This window comes from Panthera onca, chromosome D2 (assembly GCF_046562875.1).
Source record: "Panthera onca isolate mPanOnc1 chromosome D2, mPanOnc1 haplotype 2, whole genome shotgun sequence".
Taxonomy (NCBI): Eukaryota; Metazoa; Chordata; class Mammalia; order Carnivora; family Felidae; genus Panthera; species Panthera onca.
The window spans coordinates 81,873,799-81,890,944 of NC_138349.1; the positions used below are offsets into that span (position 1 = coordinate 81,873,799).

At 47.5% G+C, this 17,146-nt stretch overlaps 1 protein-coding gene across 4 annotated transcripts in view; it reads left to right on the forward strand.

Moving 5' to 3' along the window:
• Window positions 1-15,576, forward strand: part of LOC132685555 (uncharacterized) — a 107,241-nt gene extending 91,665 nt beyond the window's left edge. For all 4 annotated transcript variants that reach the window (XR_013550413.2, XR_013550414.2, XR_013550416.2 and 1 more), the window contains one exon: window positions 15,324-15,576. Coding sequence is in view for 1 of the 4 variants with exons in the window: in XM_078434127.2 (XP_078290253.2) it covers window positions 15,324-15,339 (16 nt within the window). In the remaining 3 variants the exon portion in view is untranslated. The remainder of the gene's footprint in view (window positions 1-15,323) is intronic.
• Window positions 15,577-17,146: the final 1,570 nt, after the last annotated feature.

The following is a 17,146-nucleotide window of genomic DNA, read 5'->3' on the forward strand; positions in this document are numbered from 1 at the left end:
TTTCCCCAGGGTTGGCCTGTCATGGGGGAGGGAACTGTGGAAAGTGACTGAATGGTGAAATTTGGAAGTATATTCTTAGTCCTGCATTCCGTTTGAGCAGCCTGAGCATGGCGTGAGGAAACCCTTCTTATGAAATATGCGTTAAGTACAGAACATCGCTGAGAAGCTCTGATCAAGGACCGTCCCATATGACCACGGTCTCCGGGGCTCCCTGCTAACTGGTCCCCGTTAATCTCTCTACCTTTGCTCCCAACCGTTCTCTGTGCCCTAGGTGCTCTGGCCTGCCTCCCTGTTTTTACTCAAAACCAGACATGCTTTACCTTGGGGCCTCTGCATACGCTGGTCGTCTGCCTAGACCACTCTCTCCCTATATCCGTGCACCTTCTTCCCTTACATCCTTTAAATCTTGGCCCCAACATCACTTTTGAAACCCTGCCTACCCATACAAACCCCCTTTAATAGTGCAAACTTCCCTCCACCATCCACACTTGCCTTCCCTGTTATGCAGCTGTTTTCTTTTCAACGCATCGATCGCCTTCTTACATGTTACATCATGTACTTATGTGTCATATTTATTGTTTGTCGTCTAGACCCTCCCATTCGAACACAGTTCCACAAAAGCTGGGGTGTTTGATTCTCTGTTTGTTCACTGCTGACTCCCCTGGGCCTGCAGGAGTAGGTTTGTGATAATCATTGTAGGTTAAATGGCAGAACATAGCACAGCCCTTCCGGCACTGCCTGCCTGCTGCCAGTCCGTGCTCGGTGTGACAGCACTTGGCCTCAACCCCAGCCCCTGCTCGACCCCCACTTAGCGTCCACGCCACCCCTGCTCCCCGTGACCCCGCCCTGCCACACAACTCCTCAGCTTGTCCGCGGCTGAAAGCCTTCAAGTCCCAAAGCCCTCCTCACCCTTGGCTTGCTCCCTGCCTCTGGCTCCCGTCCGAATCCCTGCAGGTGCCTCCTTTTTTTTCCACTTGGCCACACTCCCCTGGGAAGCCAGGCTGTGTCCCCAGTCTCCCCCAGCCCACCCCTGCCTCATTCCCCTGCAAAGACGAACTCTTTCTCCTGGGAAGATTTTTCTGCCGGCCATTAGAGAGGAGTGGGCCTGGGATAATAAAAACAACCAACAAGCAATTTAAAAAGTCGTGCATTCTTATAAAATTTTCACAGTTGGGGGCACCTGGGTGGTTCAGTCGGTTAAGCATCTGACTTCAGCTTAGGTTGCGATCTTGCGGTTAGTGAGTTCAAACCCTGCATCAGGCTCTGTGCTGACAGCTCAGAGCCTGGAGCCTGCTTCAGATTCTGCGTCTCCTTCTCTCTCTGCTCCTCCCCCGCTTGTGCTCTGTCAACTCCCTCTCTCTCTCTCTCTCTCAAAAATAAATAAACATTAGAAAAAAATTTCACAGTTATGTTTCTTGACTCATTTTGTGAGATGTTTACATAGAATCATCAGTTTTCCTTATTTACGTTTTGGAGAAAAATATTTTCAAGATTTAGCAGTTATATAAAATTGTAATAAAAACATTCATTGAGCAAGTACTACATATTTGGTGCCATACTGCGTCTCTGTACAAATTACCTGATTTAATCCTCACCCCAACTCAGTGAGGTTGATCCTTCCAGTCTCATTTTATAGAGGAGAAAACTGAGGCCCAGAGAAGTCACACCGTTCCCCAGGTTACACAGCAAGCTTTATCATGTAGTTATCAACCACTGTAAAATATCTCTGATACAGGAGAGAGGCTGAGAGGTAGGTGCTCTTTTCTAAAACTTCCTTTATTTTCAGCGGCTGGTGCCATATGTTGATCCGTTGAACAAATATTTTATTAAGTATCTTCAATGTGACAGGTCGTGGTCTAGTCACTGGGGAGACAGAGGTGGGCAAAACAAACAAGGCCCTTGCATTCCTAGAACGTACGTTTTTTTTTAAAATCCAGTTCCTGGCAATATGTATCAATAGACCTTAAAATCCAGATTTCCTCCTCTGTCTGAAAAGAGAGCATTCTTGTGAAACCCTTTGTAAGCCAAAAGGGCCTAAAGCAAAGAAACAATTACTGTTTACTGAAAGTGAAACTTTTCTTCAGCTTAGCCAAAAAACGTGAACACTAGATGTTGGTCTTTTTAAAAAGGGAAGGGACATAAAGCAAACTTTTGGATAGCAAGGAAAACCTGTCGATGTGAACTGTAACCAGGAATCTCATTTCTAAAACTGAAAGTAATCTCAAATAGGTACAAATAATTTGATAGATGTTTACCAGAGCACGATTTGTAAAGGAAACAACAGATATGTCCAATAGCAGGGAAATGATTAGGTCAACGGTGGTACATCCAGACACTGGAATATAATAGTCATTCATGACAAGGTTTTCAGAAGTTTCTATATTATGAACAAATGCTTAAATCATAATGTTAAATCAGAAAAGCAAGCTAGAAAACAATGTGTTTAGGATGCTCTTACATATGTAAAATAATATGTATGGGACATTATTTCGATACATTTGGGTAAATAATAAATATGAATATTATGAAACAAATATGAAATTAGCACGTTTGTAGGTCAAAGGGATCAAATATCAGCAATTTCACAATGTAAAAAACACCCAAAAGCAAATAAGCCAAAATATTAACAGTGATTACTTCTCGATGGTGAGGTTCATCAGCAATTTTCATTCCCTTCCTTACACTTCTCGGCATTTTTCAGCTTTCACAATATACATACATGACTTTTCTAGTAAAAACGTTATTGTAGGGGTGCCTCAGGTGGCTCAGTCAGTGAAGTGTCTGACATCCGTTCCAGTCACTATCTCCCGGTTTGTGAGTTCGAGCCTCGCGTCAGGCTCTGTGCTGACAGCCCGGAGCCTGCTTCCGATTCTGCGTCTCCCTCTCTCTGCCCCTCCTGGGCTCGCACTCTGTCTCTCAAAGATGAATAAACATTAAAAAATAAAAACATTATTGTAAAACCAAAAGAGAGCAAATGTTTCCCTTTTGGCCACTGAACGAAATCGTAATGCCAAACACACCGTGGCCCAGTACCTGCAAACCCTCGTGTCGGTCACTGCAACAAACGGAGGGGTGGACTGTAACTCCGTTTTATGCCCGGGGCACATACGACAACAGAGATCCGGCCCAGAACGGTATTTCAGGACAGCAGTCTGAAGCAGGGAGCTGACGCACACAACACAGATAGCAGACTGTCCACGCTTCACGGTCATGGGAAACGACTATTTCATGCTGACTGCCTTGGAAACAGGTTCCTAGGACCCGCCTCATAACATCTCCAAGAAAGCCACCTGAATTTCTCATTTACGATCTCAAGCCTCCAAAGCATTTTTGAAAGAAAAAAAAAAAGTATGTATTTAGAACCAAAAGAAAAATATGTTATAAAGTTTTAGGTCTTGAGGACAATGGGGACAAATTTGATATGGTGGAAGGAGGGTGTCTTTTTTTGTGGGGATGACCCGAAATTACTTATCAATCCTTCATCAGTCGGTGCTGCTTTACAATCCCGTCTGTTAAAGTAGGAACGCTGGGAAATTAAATGTTTAAGGAAAATAGGCCATCCTTTTCAAAATTCATTATAACTTCTCCTTTTATGCCTATACTTTGAACTCTGTAAATTATACGCAATATACATTTTAGTGAGTGCCAGCTGCTACGTGGAGACTAGGTATAGCCTAGTGAACAAGAGAGACAGACACACATACAAATACATGCAAAATTATCCATTGTGCGAAGTGAGATCAAAGCAAAGAACAGGATGCTGTAAGAAAGATTGGGGGGCGGGGGCTGCGCCTGGATGGTCTAGTCAGCTCAGGTCATGATCTCACGGTTTGGCGAGTTCGAGCCCCGTGTGGGGCTCTGTGCTGACAGCTCGGAGCCTGGAGCCCGTTTCGGATTCTGTGTCTCCCTCTCTCTCTGCCCCTCCCTGCCCCTCCCCAACTCTGACTCTCTCTCTCTCTCTCTCTCTCAAAAAAAAGTAAACATTAAAAAAAAGAGAAAGAAAGAAAGAAAGAAAGAAAGAGAAAGAGAAAGAAAAAGAATTAGACCGGGAAGAACTCAGAATCTAGCACAGGACGGTCTCTCCGAGGAAGGGACACTCAAGCAGGAGGATGGGGAAAGGAAAAGCTTCCCGGTGCATTAAGAAGAGAGGTAGGAAGGCCATGACCCAATGAAAAAGAGCTAGAGGTTTTGAAGGAAGGTGAGTCTGCCTAGAATTTTCTTGAGGAAGGCAGAGAGTCATCAAATGGTATTGGTGGCTAAGCCTGGGCCCCTGACCAAGGAGTGTACGGGTCCTGCTCAGGTTTTTTCCAAAGTAGAAGAGAAATCTGCTCAAGTGTTTTAAACAGAGAATGGTATAACTAGATAGGCATATTTAAAACATCATTCCAGGGGCACCTGGGTGGCTCAGTGGGTTAAACTTCCGACTTCGGCTCAGGTCACGATCTCACGGTTTGTGAGTTCGAGCCCTGCGTCGGGCTCTGGGCTGACAGCTTGGAGCCTGGAGCCTGGAGAGGCAGAGAGAGAGGGAGACACAGAATCCGAAGCAGGCTCCGGGCTGAGCCCCACGTGGGGCTCGAACTCATGAACCATGAGATCGTGACCTGAGCTGAAGTCGGACACTTACCTGACTGAGCCGCCCAGGCGCCCCCATTGTTTTGTTTTTAAAAACCCACCTCGTGTCTGTGTGGAGAAGGGACTGAAGAGGAGAGCAGTGGTGTGGAAAGGTCAGCGAAGAACCTTCGCTGGAGACCCACTGAGTGGCAGTGGAGCCCCAATCAGGGTCGCGGGCGAATGCAGGGCACTTACTGCCATGTGAAAGAACAGGGCCTCCTGGGAGGGAGTTCTCAGGACCCTCTGACCCCCCGCCCCTTTGCTCTGGGCCGTTTGACAGTCCTGTGAAGCCCACAGGCTCCTCCATCCATGTGTCAGGGAGACGACAACTTACTTTTGCTCTCTAGGCGTTTTCCACTGGCTCTGAAAATTCAACTGACACAAGACAGGTTAACAGGAGAAAAGCACACACGCTCATTCAATATGAATTTTGTGTGACACGGGAGCCATCAGAAGGTATGGAGACCCAAAGAAGCAGCTCGAATTGAACACTTACATACTGAGGTTGACAAAGGGTAGTAGCTTGTGAAAATGTGGCAAGGAAGGGGGCTGGGCCGGGGCAGTTCCTAGTGGGGAAGGAGCTCCGAAGATAAGGCTGAGTTGTTTGTGTGGTTTCTCTTGACTTCGGCTTTCGGTCCCTGGTGACCAAAGTGTTACTTTTCTCCTGGTACAGGCAGGACCTCTTCCATTTCGGAGGAAGAAAAGGGGGAAGTCAGACACTCCTTCTTCTTTAAAAAAAAAAAAAAAAATTAATGTTTATTTTTGAGAGGGAGAGACAGAGACAGAGCACCAGCAGGGGAGGGGCAGGGAGAGAGGGAGACACAGAATCTGAAGCAGGCTCCAGGCTCCGAGCTGTCAGCCCAGAGCCTGACGTGGAGCTCGAACTCACGAACTTCGAGATCACGACCTGAGCGCAAGTTGGATGCTTAACCAGCTGAGCCACCCAGGCGCCCCCAGAGACTCCTTCTTGCACTTCTGAAGTGCCTTGAGCTAAAAACAACCCTTATACCAAAGCCGCATATTTTGGAGTGACCTATTCTGCCAACCTTTGCATACATAAAATGAGATGTATGGGATGACTGAGAAACCAATTATATCAAAATACAGTTATCAGAATATGAAGAACAAATTTTCATAGAGTAAAATATGTCTTTATTAACGTATTAAGTGACAAGATCCAGCAGTCTAATAACTACCGTAATGTTGAAATGGGGATGAGCATATATAATATTTCAAGATATCTGCAACAGCTCTGATGTGAAAATATCGGTGACTTGGTGACTGCCACAGCCCGGGTTCCCTCAAAGGCAGAATCTAAGCTGGAGACTGGCGTTCAGGAGGGTCACTAGTGAGTGTACCTGGGGTGGGAGGGGGGAAGGGAAGGGAAGGGAAGAGGAGGGAAAGGAAAGGAAAAGGAACGGAAGTCCAGAGCTATCTTGAATCAGAGGAGGGGCCAAGCCCTACGTGTCCCAGCATTGATCGATCATTGGATAGAAGCAGTCCCAGGGAATCTGGTGACTCAGGGTGAGGTGACTCCCCACAGCTAAAGCCATCCCCAAGAGGCTGATGGCTGAGGGCACTCTGCCAACAGCTTTCCAAGCACCGGCGGGGGGGGGGGGGGTCGGGGGGAGAAATCTTTGCTCCTGGGAGAGAACCCGAGCAGCACGTCCTAACGTGCATCACAGTTGCTATGGTGCTTTGTGGTCTACGTTCATTCCCAAGGAAAATCATGAATTTCAGTCAAACGTTAGTGAAAATGAACATACCAATTTTTATACTCCTTCCAAGTTCACGGGACCCCACACGAACCACAGGTGAGGACCAATTTCAAATGAGAAGCGAGCCCCGTAGTCAGAGGCACCGGTCAGGCTCCGTTGTTCCGTGAAACAGAGTGAGGCTGTCTTCTGCTGAAGGCAATAAGGACCCTGTTTTCCAGAGCGAGAATAATGCCCGTTCACGAAGAAAGTCGGACGCAAGAGAGTCCCCAGTCCCAGAGAGAAAGACACAGAGACGGATGTAGCTGCCTGAGTTTGTCTCAGAGTTCCAGATTTTAATCCCCCATGACAGCAAATCACACCTCCAGGTCTTGGCGTCCAAGAAAACCCCCGTAGGTTTTTAAGGGCTTAATTTTCTTTTAGAGCAGTTTTTGGTTCACAGCAAAATTGAAAGGAAGGTATTGAGATCTTCCATAAATACCCTGCCCGCCACATGCCCGGCCTCCGCCATTATCAACATCACTCACCAGAGCGGTCCGTTTGTTACAGTTGATGAGCCTACGTTGCCAAATCCTAACCACCCAAAGCTCATAGTTTGCATGATGGTTCACGCTTGGGGTTGTACATTCTGTAGCCTTGGACAAATGTATAATGACATATATCCATCATTACGGTGTCATACAGAATGTTTTCAATTCCCTAAAAATCCTCTGTGCTCCCCTGATCATCCCTCCCCACTAACTGCTGATCTTTTTACTGTCTTCATAGTTTCGCCTTTTCTGGCGTGTCATATAGTTGGAATCATACAGTATGTAGCCTTTCCAGATTGCCTTCTTTCCCTTGGTAGTGTGCAGTTAAGATTCCTCCATGTACTGGGGTACCCGGGGGGCTCCGTCGGCTGAGCGTCCGACTTCGGCTCAGGTCATGATCTCCCAGTTTGTGGGTTTGAGCTCTGCATCGGGCTCTGTGCTGACAGGTCAGAGCCTGGAGCCTGCTTCGGATTCTGTGTCTCCCTCTCTCTCTGCTCCTCCCCACCCCTGCCCTGTTTGTGCTCTGTCTCTCTCTCTCTCAAAAATAAACATTAAAAAAATTTGTTTAAAGGATTCCTCCACGTGTTTTTTAAAAACAGTATTTTTTTAAATGTTTATTTATTTATTTATTTATTTATTTATTTATTTATTTTTTTTTTATAAACCAGTGATGAGATGCATTCTGTTCCCCCTTGACAAGTTTCAGATGTTCTCTGGTACCATTAATATTCCAACATAAAACTTGTCTTTAGGGTAACCAGGTCCTTAGCTGTCATAATCTCATGACATGAGTTGAATGTTTATATGGTCAGGGAACCCCCTTTATTTTTTCAACGTTTTTTTTTTTTTTTTTTTTTTTTTTTTTTATTTTTGGGACAGAGAGAGACAGAGCATGAACGGGGGAGGGGCAGAGAGAGAGGGAGACACAGAATCGGAAGCAGGCTCCAGGCTCCGAGCCATCAGCCCAGAGCCTGACGCGGGGCTCGAACTCACGGACCGCGAGATCGTGACCTGGCTGAAGTCGGACGCTTAATTTATTTTTGACAGAGAGAGACAGAACATGAGCGGGGGAGGGGCAGAGAGAGAGGGAGACACAGAATCCGAAGCAGGTTCCAGGCTCTGAGTTGGCAGCACAGAGTCCGAGGCGGGGCTCGAACTCACCGCAAGGTCATGACCTTAGCCGAATTCGAATGCTTAACCGTCTGAGCCACCCAGGCGCCCCCCTCCGTGTGTTTTCATGGCTTGGTAGCTGCTCTCTTTTTAGCATCCCTGTATCTTTATAATGAATTTTTCCCTCTAGTTTAAGTAGATGTCTGCTGCTTCCAAGGTAAAGTGCCCTGTAGAAGACAAAGAGATACTTTTGACAGCTCCCCACTTTCCCAGTTCTTGGAATCTGCAGGAATTCGGCCCGAGCAACATCTAGCAACAAATGTGGAGTCAGGAATCGGTCAAGCATCTGCCGGCACCCAGGTGTGTCAAGAAGGCTCAGATCTCCACGAAAACATTGGCTTTCTCGTTGGAGGTCCTTGCCGTGTTCTGTAACCGCTTCCGAAAACAGCTTCGACGTTTTGATGATCGCCATGCTTTAAAACGGGAAGAAAAGTAACCATTATAGTTTCTAATCTGACGGAGCAAGGCAGGCAATCATGAAATGGCATTCATCTAGATAGCAGTCTATGTTTTTAAAATCCAAAGGCTGTCGATAATGTGATCTGTATCCTTTGCTATTATGATGACATATAGCATATAAAACATTAAGCCTGTCTAATATTTAATTCATTTCAATCGTAGCAGTCTGTCAAGATACAATAAATCAACAAAGAAGTCTACCAACAGCTCCACCCCCAAATATTCCCTATTGAACAGCCCTTAGCTTTTTCTCTGTATTCATGAAACTTGAAAAATGCCCCTAAATTAGCATAGCTATTCACACATTATTTCCAGCACCAACAAAGAAATGCCATTGTAACAGTTGCTGAGTACATTTTTATGCAAAATTGATGTTAGTGACAGATTTTCAAGCATGTAATTTGTCTCCACACGTGTGTCATTTTATTTGTAAAAACTCCGGGGACAAAAAACCGGAGTTTCAAGAAATTTATTTTGTCTCCCGGCAGGTTAGAATTGATGTAAAATAATCGACCGGTAGAATTGTGTGCTGGCCTCTTACATTCAGAGTTATGGTATTGTTATAGAGCGGAAACGAAAGACATTTCCTCCCGGATCCCCTTTCTCTCTAGTATGAGGCGAAGCCCCCTCCCCCCACCTCCACCTCTAGGAAGAAGTGAAGAACGGGCATGCCAAATGACACACACTTGGGTCTTCATTTCATTATTTGATGGGATGAAGTAACACCTCATAAATGGGATCGAGTTCCTTACCAAAACATCACGCTGCCAACCCACTTCTCCCCCTGCAGCCTTTGAAAAGAGACTATTATAAATAAACAGCGGAGTCGCCTGATTGTAGGGTCTGAGGGGGAATGCCTTCCATGGCCCGCTTTTAGCCTCCCCCAGCAGACACCCAGTTCCTTCCCAACATTTCAACCCCAGACTCTGTCCTTGGCGCCAAAGACCTAATAAGCACTAAATAATGTCCCTTGAGGGACTCACTGTCAAGTATGAAAAAAGATTATTCAGGAAACAAAGGGTTAAAACTTTTAGTGGTTGTGACCGCACAAGAGTGTGGTGTAGGCAGCCTCTGGCCAAAGAGGACAGGGCCGCCATCTTTGGCCAGAGGAATGGGAGAAAGGAGGTGCAGAACCCAAGGGGCATGTAGTTGGTGAAAAAGAAAGCAGGAAGTAGGGCAACAATGAGTTGTCCAACTTCCCTTGATTGTGTACTCTCTCTTGTGAAGAGAACAACAGTCCCTCACGCCAATCAAAATGTGTTTGCTCTTGAGGCAGCTTTTCTCGGTGTCTTGAGGGGAGCTAGGAGACCAGGGGGTGCTCGGGCCATTTAATTCATGCCTCTGCCAGAGCTTTAGCCAGAGATCTGGAAGTCTACAAGCTCTTTCCTTTTGTGCTGGAAACAAACTTGTTGTAAACTTTTGGAAACTTTACATTGACTGTATACTATATCGTTTACTGATTTCTTCACCGGTCAAATGGGAATAACAACGCTTTCTGCCTCACAGCGTTGTTGTAAAGTTAAAGTTTATAGCTACAGATATATAAACTTACAATGGGGCTCGTAGATAGTAAACTCTCTTATGTGTTAGCGATTTTGTTATAACTGACTTTAATTTTAGTTTTAAACCATCACAATTACTGTGTGGTAGAATGTTCCATCAGTCTACGTCTGCAGTGAGCGTTGTGTTCATGTTTGCGTTAATGAACACTACGGGGACCGACATTTCTGCACCACGTTCCTTACAGCCCACATAGTGGGTTTTATCACCATTACCGACGCACTAGTCATGCCCATGTCAAAACTCTTCTTCCTTTGCTCGGCTGAAGGTATCGATCTCCAAAGCATATTCTACTGTGGTGCTTTTCAAACTTCTTGTCTATGAAATTAATGTAAAGGGTCTAAACCAGCATTTTGAAAAAAGCGATATAGAAAGGAGAAGTCAGATTGCATCCCACGTAGTACGTAAGTTGTGTTTTGTGCAACTTTGGGTTCGTTCCGCGTGTCCATACGTCCAGGGTCGCATTCTCTGTACGGGGTCGCAGTCAAAGAGCTTTGAAAGCCACGGACTCGATGACCTGTTAGTATCTGATATCAGGGCCCAGGTTGGCCTCCTACTCAAGGCAGCACTTTTATTAAGTCCTTTCAACCCCTGGACCTTAATAGCCTCGTCTGTAAAATGAGGGAAGGTCTCTCTCAAACTCTACTTAGTATGTGAAGGAAAAGAAGCCAGACACAAAAAGACAGACATACTGTGTGATTCCACTTATATGAGGTATAAGAGGCAAGACACGTACAACTCATGTAAGTGTACCTAGAATAGGCCAGTTCCTAGAGACGGAAAGGAGACTAGTGGTTCAAGGGGCTCTGACTGAAGATGGGTGGGGCGGTTGTTGTGTAGTGGGTAGAGAATTTCTGTTTGGGATGATGAACAGGCTCTGGAAACGGATTATGGTGACAGTTACTATTACACATGTCCTTTATGTGACTTAATGTACACTTAAAAATGGTAAGTCTTCTGTCATGTGTATTTTACCACAATAAAAGAATGTCCACACGCCCTATTCACCCCCTACTTCGTAGAGAAGTGTCCAGAGACAAGTCAAGCTTTCTAAGCCCCATGTTTCTGGTACTCAGGAGTCATTGCTCTAAAAGCACCATGATTTATGGAGTTTCTTTTTCCTAGATTTTTCAAGGGTCTTTCCTTGGGCTGCCTGGGTGGCTTAGTCAGTTAAGTTTCCAACTTTGGCTCAGGTCATGATCTCGCAGTTCGTGAGTTAGAACCCAACGTCGGGCTCTGTGCTGGCAGCTCGGAGCCTGGAGGCTGCTTCAGATTCTGTGTCTCCCTCTCTCTCTCTCTCTGCCCCTCCCCCTTTCATGCTCTGTTTCTCACTCTCAAAAATAAATAAACTTAAAAACAAATAAATAAAGGGTCTCTCCTCTCCGTCTCTTGTTTGACATTACATCTGCTTTTGTCCCACTCTCATGATGCTTCCCTGCTCCGAGCCCCAATGTCCCCTCTTTCTCTCCTAAAGATCACCCAAGTCCTGCTTTGTTCTCGAGTTTCTACACCAAAGCTTTTCAAATTTCTGATTCAGGGGCAGGGCCCAAGAGTCTGCATTTTTTTTTAATTAAAAATTTTTTTTTAAATATTTATTCATTTCTGACAGAGAGAGAGATAGACAGACAGAGTGCAAGCAGGGGAGGGTCAGAGAGAGAGGGAGACACAGAGGCTCCAGGCTCCAGGCTCCGAGCTGTCAGCACAGAGCCTGATATGGGGCTCGAGCTCACGAACTGCGAGATGGTGACGTGAGCCGAAGTCAGGCGTTCAACCAACTGAGCCACCCAGGTGCCCCAAGAGTCTGCATTTCTAACATTCCCTCAGGTGACAGCAGCACGGCTGCCCCGGCTGCACACTCGAGTCACCTGCAGACCTCCCCCCACATACATACAGCCCCCTTCTCAGACCTCAGCTGCCCTTGTTCTTCACACATGGCTTCTGCTAGGACCGCTCTGGTCCCCTTGCCTCTCTCCACACACAGTGTGATCCTCCCTGCCTTTGTCGGCTCATTCCTTCTGCCTGGAACACTCTTCCCTCGGTCACCTGAATGTCTCACCACCTTACTTCCCACACGTCTTTGCTTCCTTCTCCGTGTGGCCTTCCCTGACCATCCTGTTTGACACTCACCCCCAGCACCCCCCCTTTCCGGCTCGCCTTTTCTCTCTCATACTCATCCCCGTCAGCATGCTTTGTATCCCTCTTTTCAGTGGACCCCTGGCTCTTTCCCTCCGTCAGACTACACGTCCATGAGAACAGAGACCCTGGTCTGTTTTTATCCCCCGATCCCTCCCCAGCACCTAGCACGTAGTCCCTGGCACGTAACATGCATTTTTTTTTTTTTAAGAATTCAATTATTTATTACCTTTTAACTTCTCCTTTTTTTGTAGGCTAAGCCCCTAAAACCCAAACGCTTGGGTTGTTTTCTCAGCCTTGTCTGTAGGTTGAGCTCGCTTGTAACCGTGTGTGACGGCCAGTGCTGGGCTTTCTGATCTCCTCATTCATTTCTACGCCGTCCTTCCTGGCGACTTTGCTCCTGGACCCTTCCTTTTCTGCCTGTGGACAGTGCAGCCTCCTCTGGGAGGAATGAGCCCATTTAAGGTTCTCATCTGCAGTAAGGCGGCTTACTGGGTAGATGGTCTCCAGACCCTGGAGATACTTAGTGCGCAATCCCGGCCAGAACGACGTAACAGACCGGACGGGGACTTTGAAAGTCTGAATCTATTGGCCAGCACACAATTCAGAAATACCAGACGGGGCTGGGTGTGAACAAAGGCATTTATCGCTCACGGCTCTGGAAGGCGACATCCCAGGCACCATCAGATTCCGTGTGTGCTGGGGACCTGCTTCCTGGTTCACAGACAACTGTGTCTCCTCTGGCTCTCCATGGCAGAAGCCGCTAACACAGCTCTCTGGAGTCTCTTGTATAAGGGCTCGGATCCCACTCTTGAGAACCCCTCCCTCATGGCCTAATCACCTCCCAAGGCCTTACCTCCTCGCGGCCTCATGTTGTGCGTTAGGACTCTTACCCAGAAATTTGAGGGGGGCTCAGATACGTGTGGTCCACAACATGACTAACGACTAATGGATTTATTGGTATCTTCCCCTATCTCGGTCTGGGATCCGGGGAGAGAATTTTGTCTAGTTGACCAGGAATTCTATAAAACAGGTAGGAGATTCTGGTATAAAGTTTTCTCTTCCTGCTCACTAAGGATCTGTCTCAGGAAGTCGTTTGTGGAGCAAGGACGATTGTGAAATTCTTCCTCTCTCTCCTTTTTAAGGAAACTGGGGAAACCCCTCAGCCCAGTGTGGCCAGGAGGATGGGTTTCTGTTGGGATATTTTCTGGTCTGCTATTCTCCCCTGGTCATTCTTAGTTTCGTGTTACGGACATGATCCAGGCTGGCGTTTCCCACCTGCCGGGGGCCGCCCGTCCCTGCCCGCTCCCAGCTCACTCTCTGGGGGGCCTGTGCTCTGAGAGGTGCCAGCCGCCCTCCTTCTCTGCCTCGCCCTCGAGCACGTCCTCTGTGGCTCTGCACTACCCTTGTTGTACTTGGGCTACTCCTGGCGTTGGGGGTAGGGGTTCACAGTGACTTCCAGACTGGGTACAGAGGAGTGTTCTCTGCTGGAGGTGGGGGACGGCTGGGGGGCTCAGTTGCTTGAGCAGGACTCTTGATTTCAGTTCCGGTCATGATCTCACAGTTTGTAAGTTCAAACCCCACGTCGGGCCGGGGATCCTCTCTCTCCCTCTCTCTCTGCTCCTCTCCCCTGCTCATGTTTTCTCCCTCTCAAAATAAATAAACTTAAAACAAAAAATGGAAATGTTCTCTGCTGGGCAGGGGAGATGCCTGGGTGGTGGAGGGTCTGAGGGCACTGCACGGATATCTCCTTTAGGAAGGACTGAGTCTCCTTAGGATTTCTTCTCCAAGCTGCTGGGAGATGCCTCGGCTGAAGAGTCCCTGGCCCAAGGTCGTGCCTGCTGGAGGCCCGCGTCCCGTAGCTGACAGACTAGGGGCATGAAGATTCCGCCCTCCAGCCCTTAGTCAGGTCACCACTGAAGGCTCAGCCCATTTTCAAAACTCCCCCCAGGATCCGCGGAGGCTTTATTTGACACTGAGTCTCACGTGGACTTCTGTCTGCCCCGTGGGCTGAGTCCCCTGCCCTGCCCTCCCACCCTCCACCCTCCATCTCAGAGCTGGCTCCCTGGGGACCTCAGCGCCGCATTCCTGCCATTACACATCCTCCGCCATCTCTCAGCGAGAGCCTCTCGTGTCTCGTGAGGGATCCTCCTCCCACAACTTCCCCGGCAAGAGTCCTGGGAAACGGAGGGTCTGGGCAGCTACTCCAGAAAGAGACGCGGGCAGAGGGGAAGCAAGGCCAAGTTCAGTGTGGGACCAGGGGCTTGAGCTCTGGGGAGTGGTCTCAGGTGGCAATCCGTGGGCTAGAACCAAGGCGGAGGTGGGGGTGGAAATAGCAATATTAATCTTGGGGCCCGGAAAGACAGGAGGGGAGAGGGTGAGGTGGGAGGGGGACGATTTGGAGTCCAGAGGTCTGGTCAGTGGTTAGATATAGAGACAACCAATTAGTCAAGTTAGACAACATTTACACACACACACACACACACACACACACACACACACACACACACACCCTGCTACCTTGGGAGAAAGCAATGAGCTTAAGGAACACTATACATTTGAATTAGTTCCCCTTTCCAAGCCATTACTCTGCAGAATGACAGATAACTTTCTTATTAAAAATTCCCCGATAGATTCCTCGAACTCGTTCTCCATCACACCCGTTACATACGGGCAACACATCTCCAGGAAACCCAGTGGAAACACAAGCTATAAATAGGACATCTATATTTATGAGTGCAGGAAAGAAGTGTCAGCCAATGTCAGGAAGCAAGAAGAGGGGTGGCAAGGTCCCGGAGAAGGGGCAGTGAGAGGGGAGTCCTGTGACTCCGCTCAGTTCCTTCAGGCCTAGAAAATTCGCATTTTGGGTAAGTTCAGTAGAGGCCGCTGCTCCGGTAGAGAGGAGAAAAATCATCTCGTTTCCTTGGATGCAATCTGTCCCGTTTACGATTCCGAACCGGTAGAATGTTTGCGTGTACAATTCTGACGCCCTGTCCTCACGTGTGCATATGCATCCAGAGTGTAGCATTTACAGCAAATCCTAGTGGGGGCCTCTTCAATGGTCACCTGCCCAGGTCATTCTTAGTTCATGCAGTGGCTTGTCACCTACAAGGATCTTGATTTCTCTCTTGCTGTTTCCTCCCAGGACAAGCGGCTTTTGAGTGAGCCCCACAGTAATGGCCGTCACCATCACCTGCTCTGTCCCCTGTGCTTGTGAGCGCTGAGCACCGCATCCAGAAATGCCGTGGTTAGTGCTTTGTCTGCCTCCATGTGTTATAGATGGGTGTTATGTATTGTATAATAAAGTATATATGTATATTTATAGGCCTTATTATGTATATTGTATATAGATGCCATAGTATTACGAATAATAATACACAGGCAGGAAATAAAGTCAGTCAATCCCTAAAAGGTTGCTGTCTTAGTTTACTAAGGCTGCTGTAACAAATTACCATAGACTGGGTGGCCTTAACGGTAGAATTGTGGCCCAGTAGGGTTTGGCTCCTGGGGAGAGCCCTCTTCCTGGCTTGGTAACGAGCTGCCGTCTCGCTGTGTCCTCGCATGAAGGAGACATAGAAATCTTTCTCTCTTCCTCTTCTTTATTTTTTTAAGTTTATTTATTCACTTGCTTTTGAGAGAGAGCGAGAGGAGGGGAAGGGCAGAGAGAGAGAGGGAGAGAGGGAATCCCAAGCAGGTTCTGCGCCGACAGCGTGTGGGGCTCGAACTCACGAACCGTGAGATCATGACCTGAGCTGAAATCAAGAGTCAGATGCTCGTCTGACTGAACCACCCTGAGCGCCCCTCTCTCTTCCTCTTCTTGTAAGGCTCCCAATCCTATCGGATTAGGGCTCCCGCTAAGCCCTCGTTTAACCTTATTACCTCCCAAATGCCCTATTTCCAAGTATAGTCGCTTTGGGGGTTAGAACTTCAACATACAAATTTTGGGAGACACAGTTCAATCCGTAGCAACTGCTAAATACAAAGGGGCTAAATACCTAGATGTGCCAATTATGGCAAAACACAAGCACCGTCACATATGTCCGTCAGGTGCAACACCCGTTATCCATTAGTCTAATAGTAACATGTTAAAAAAAAAAAAAACAGGGGCGCCTGGGTGGCGCAGTCGGTTAAGCGTCCGACTTCAGCCAGGTCACGATCTCACGGTCCGTGAGTTCGAGCCCCGCGTCAGGCTCTGGGCCGATGGCTCGGAGCCTGGAGCCTGTTTCCGATTCTGTGTCTCCCTCTCTCTCTGCCCCTCCCCCGTTCATGCTCTGTCTCTCTCTGTCCCAAAAATAAATTAAAAAACGTTGAAAAAAAAAAAAAAAACAAACAAACACCAAAACCCTTGTGTTTCTTTCTAGAACGACGGAAGATTCTCAGCCACCAGGTAGTTTCCAAAGAAAAATTTTTTTTTCCTTTTTTGTTTTCCAACTTTCAAAAAAATTTCAGACCTACAGACAAGTGGAAAGAATAATACACACATTTACATCCTTGCCATTTTGGCACATTCCCTCACATCCCAGTCACAGCCTCTCAGCTTGGGATGTAACTCAAAGGCCATTTGAGTCACCCATCACCTCTGACACACACTCAGTCTAGACGGGCCATCCGGCCTCCGCTTCTAGATCTCTGGTGATGGGGAACTAGACTCTTTGAGCCAGCCCCTTCTGTTTTTAGAGGCCTCTGCTTGTGTCTGAGTTTATGCTTAGAATAAACTGAGATCTGGCCCTCCGTGGCTTCCTCAGTTGCGCTTTATTTAACTCTAGCCAGACAGACTAATTCTAGTTCCCTTCTCATGTGACAGCCTGAAAATGTTTGACGGGAGCGGAGCTCCTGGCCTCTTCCTTACTGGGAGGGAAAACGGTCCACCCCGATGCCTTATTTGGAGCCGTAAGGAGTCCTTACTTGCTTGGGTAGGGGGTACACGCATTCACACACAGTCACTCGAAGTTGACTAGACAATGAGGC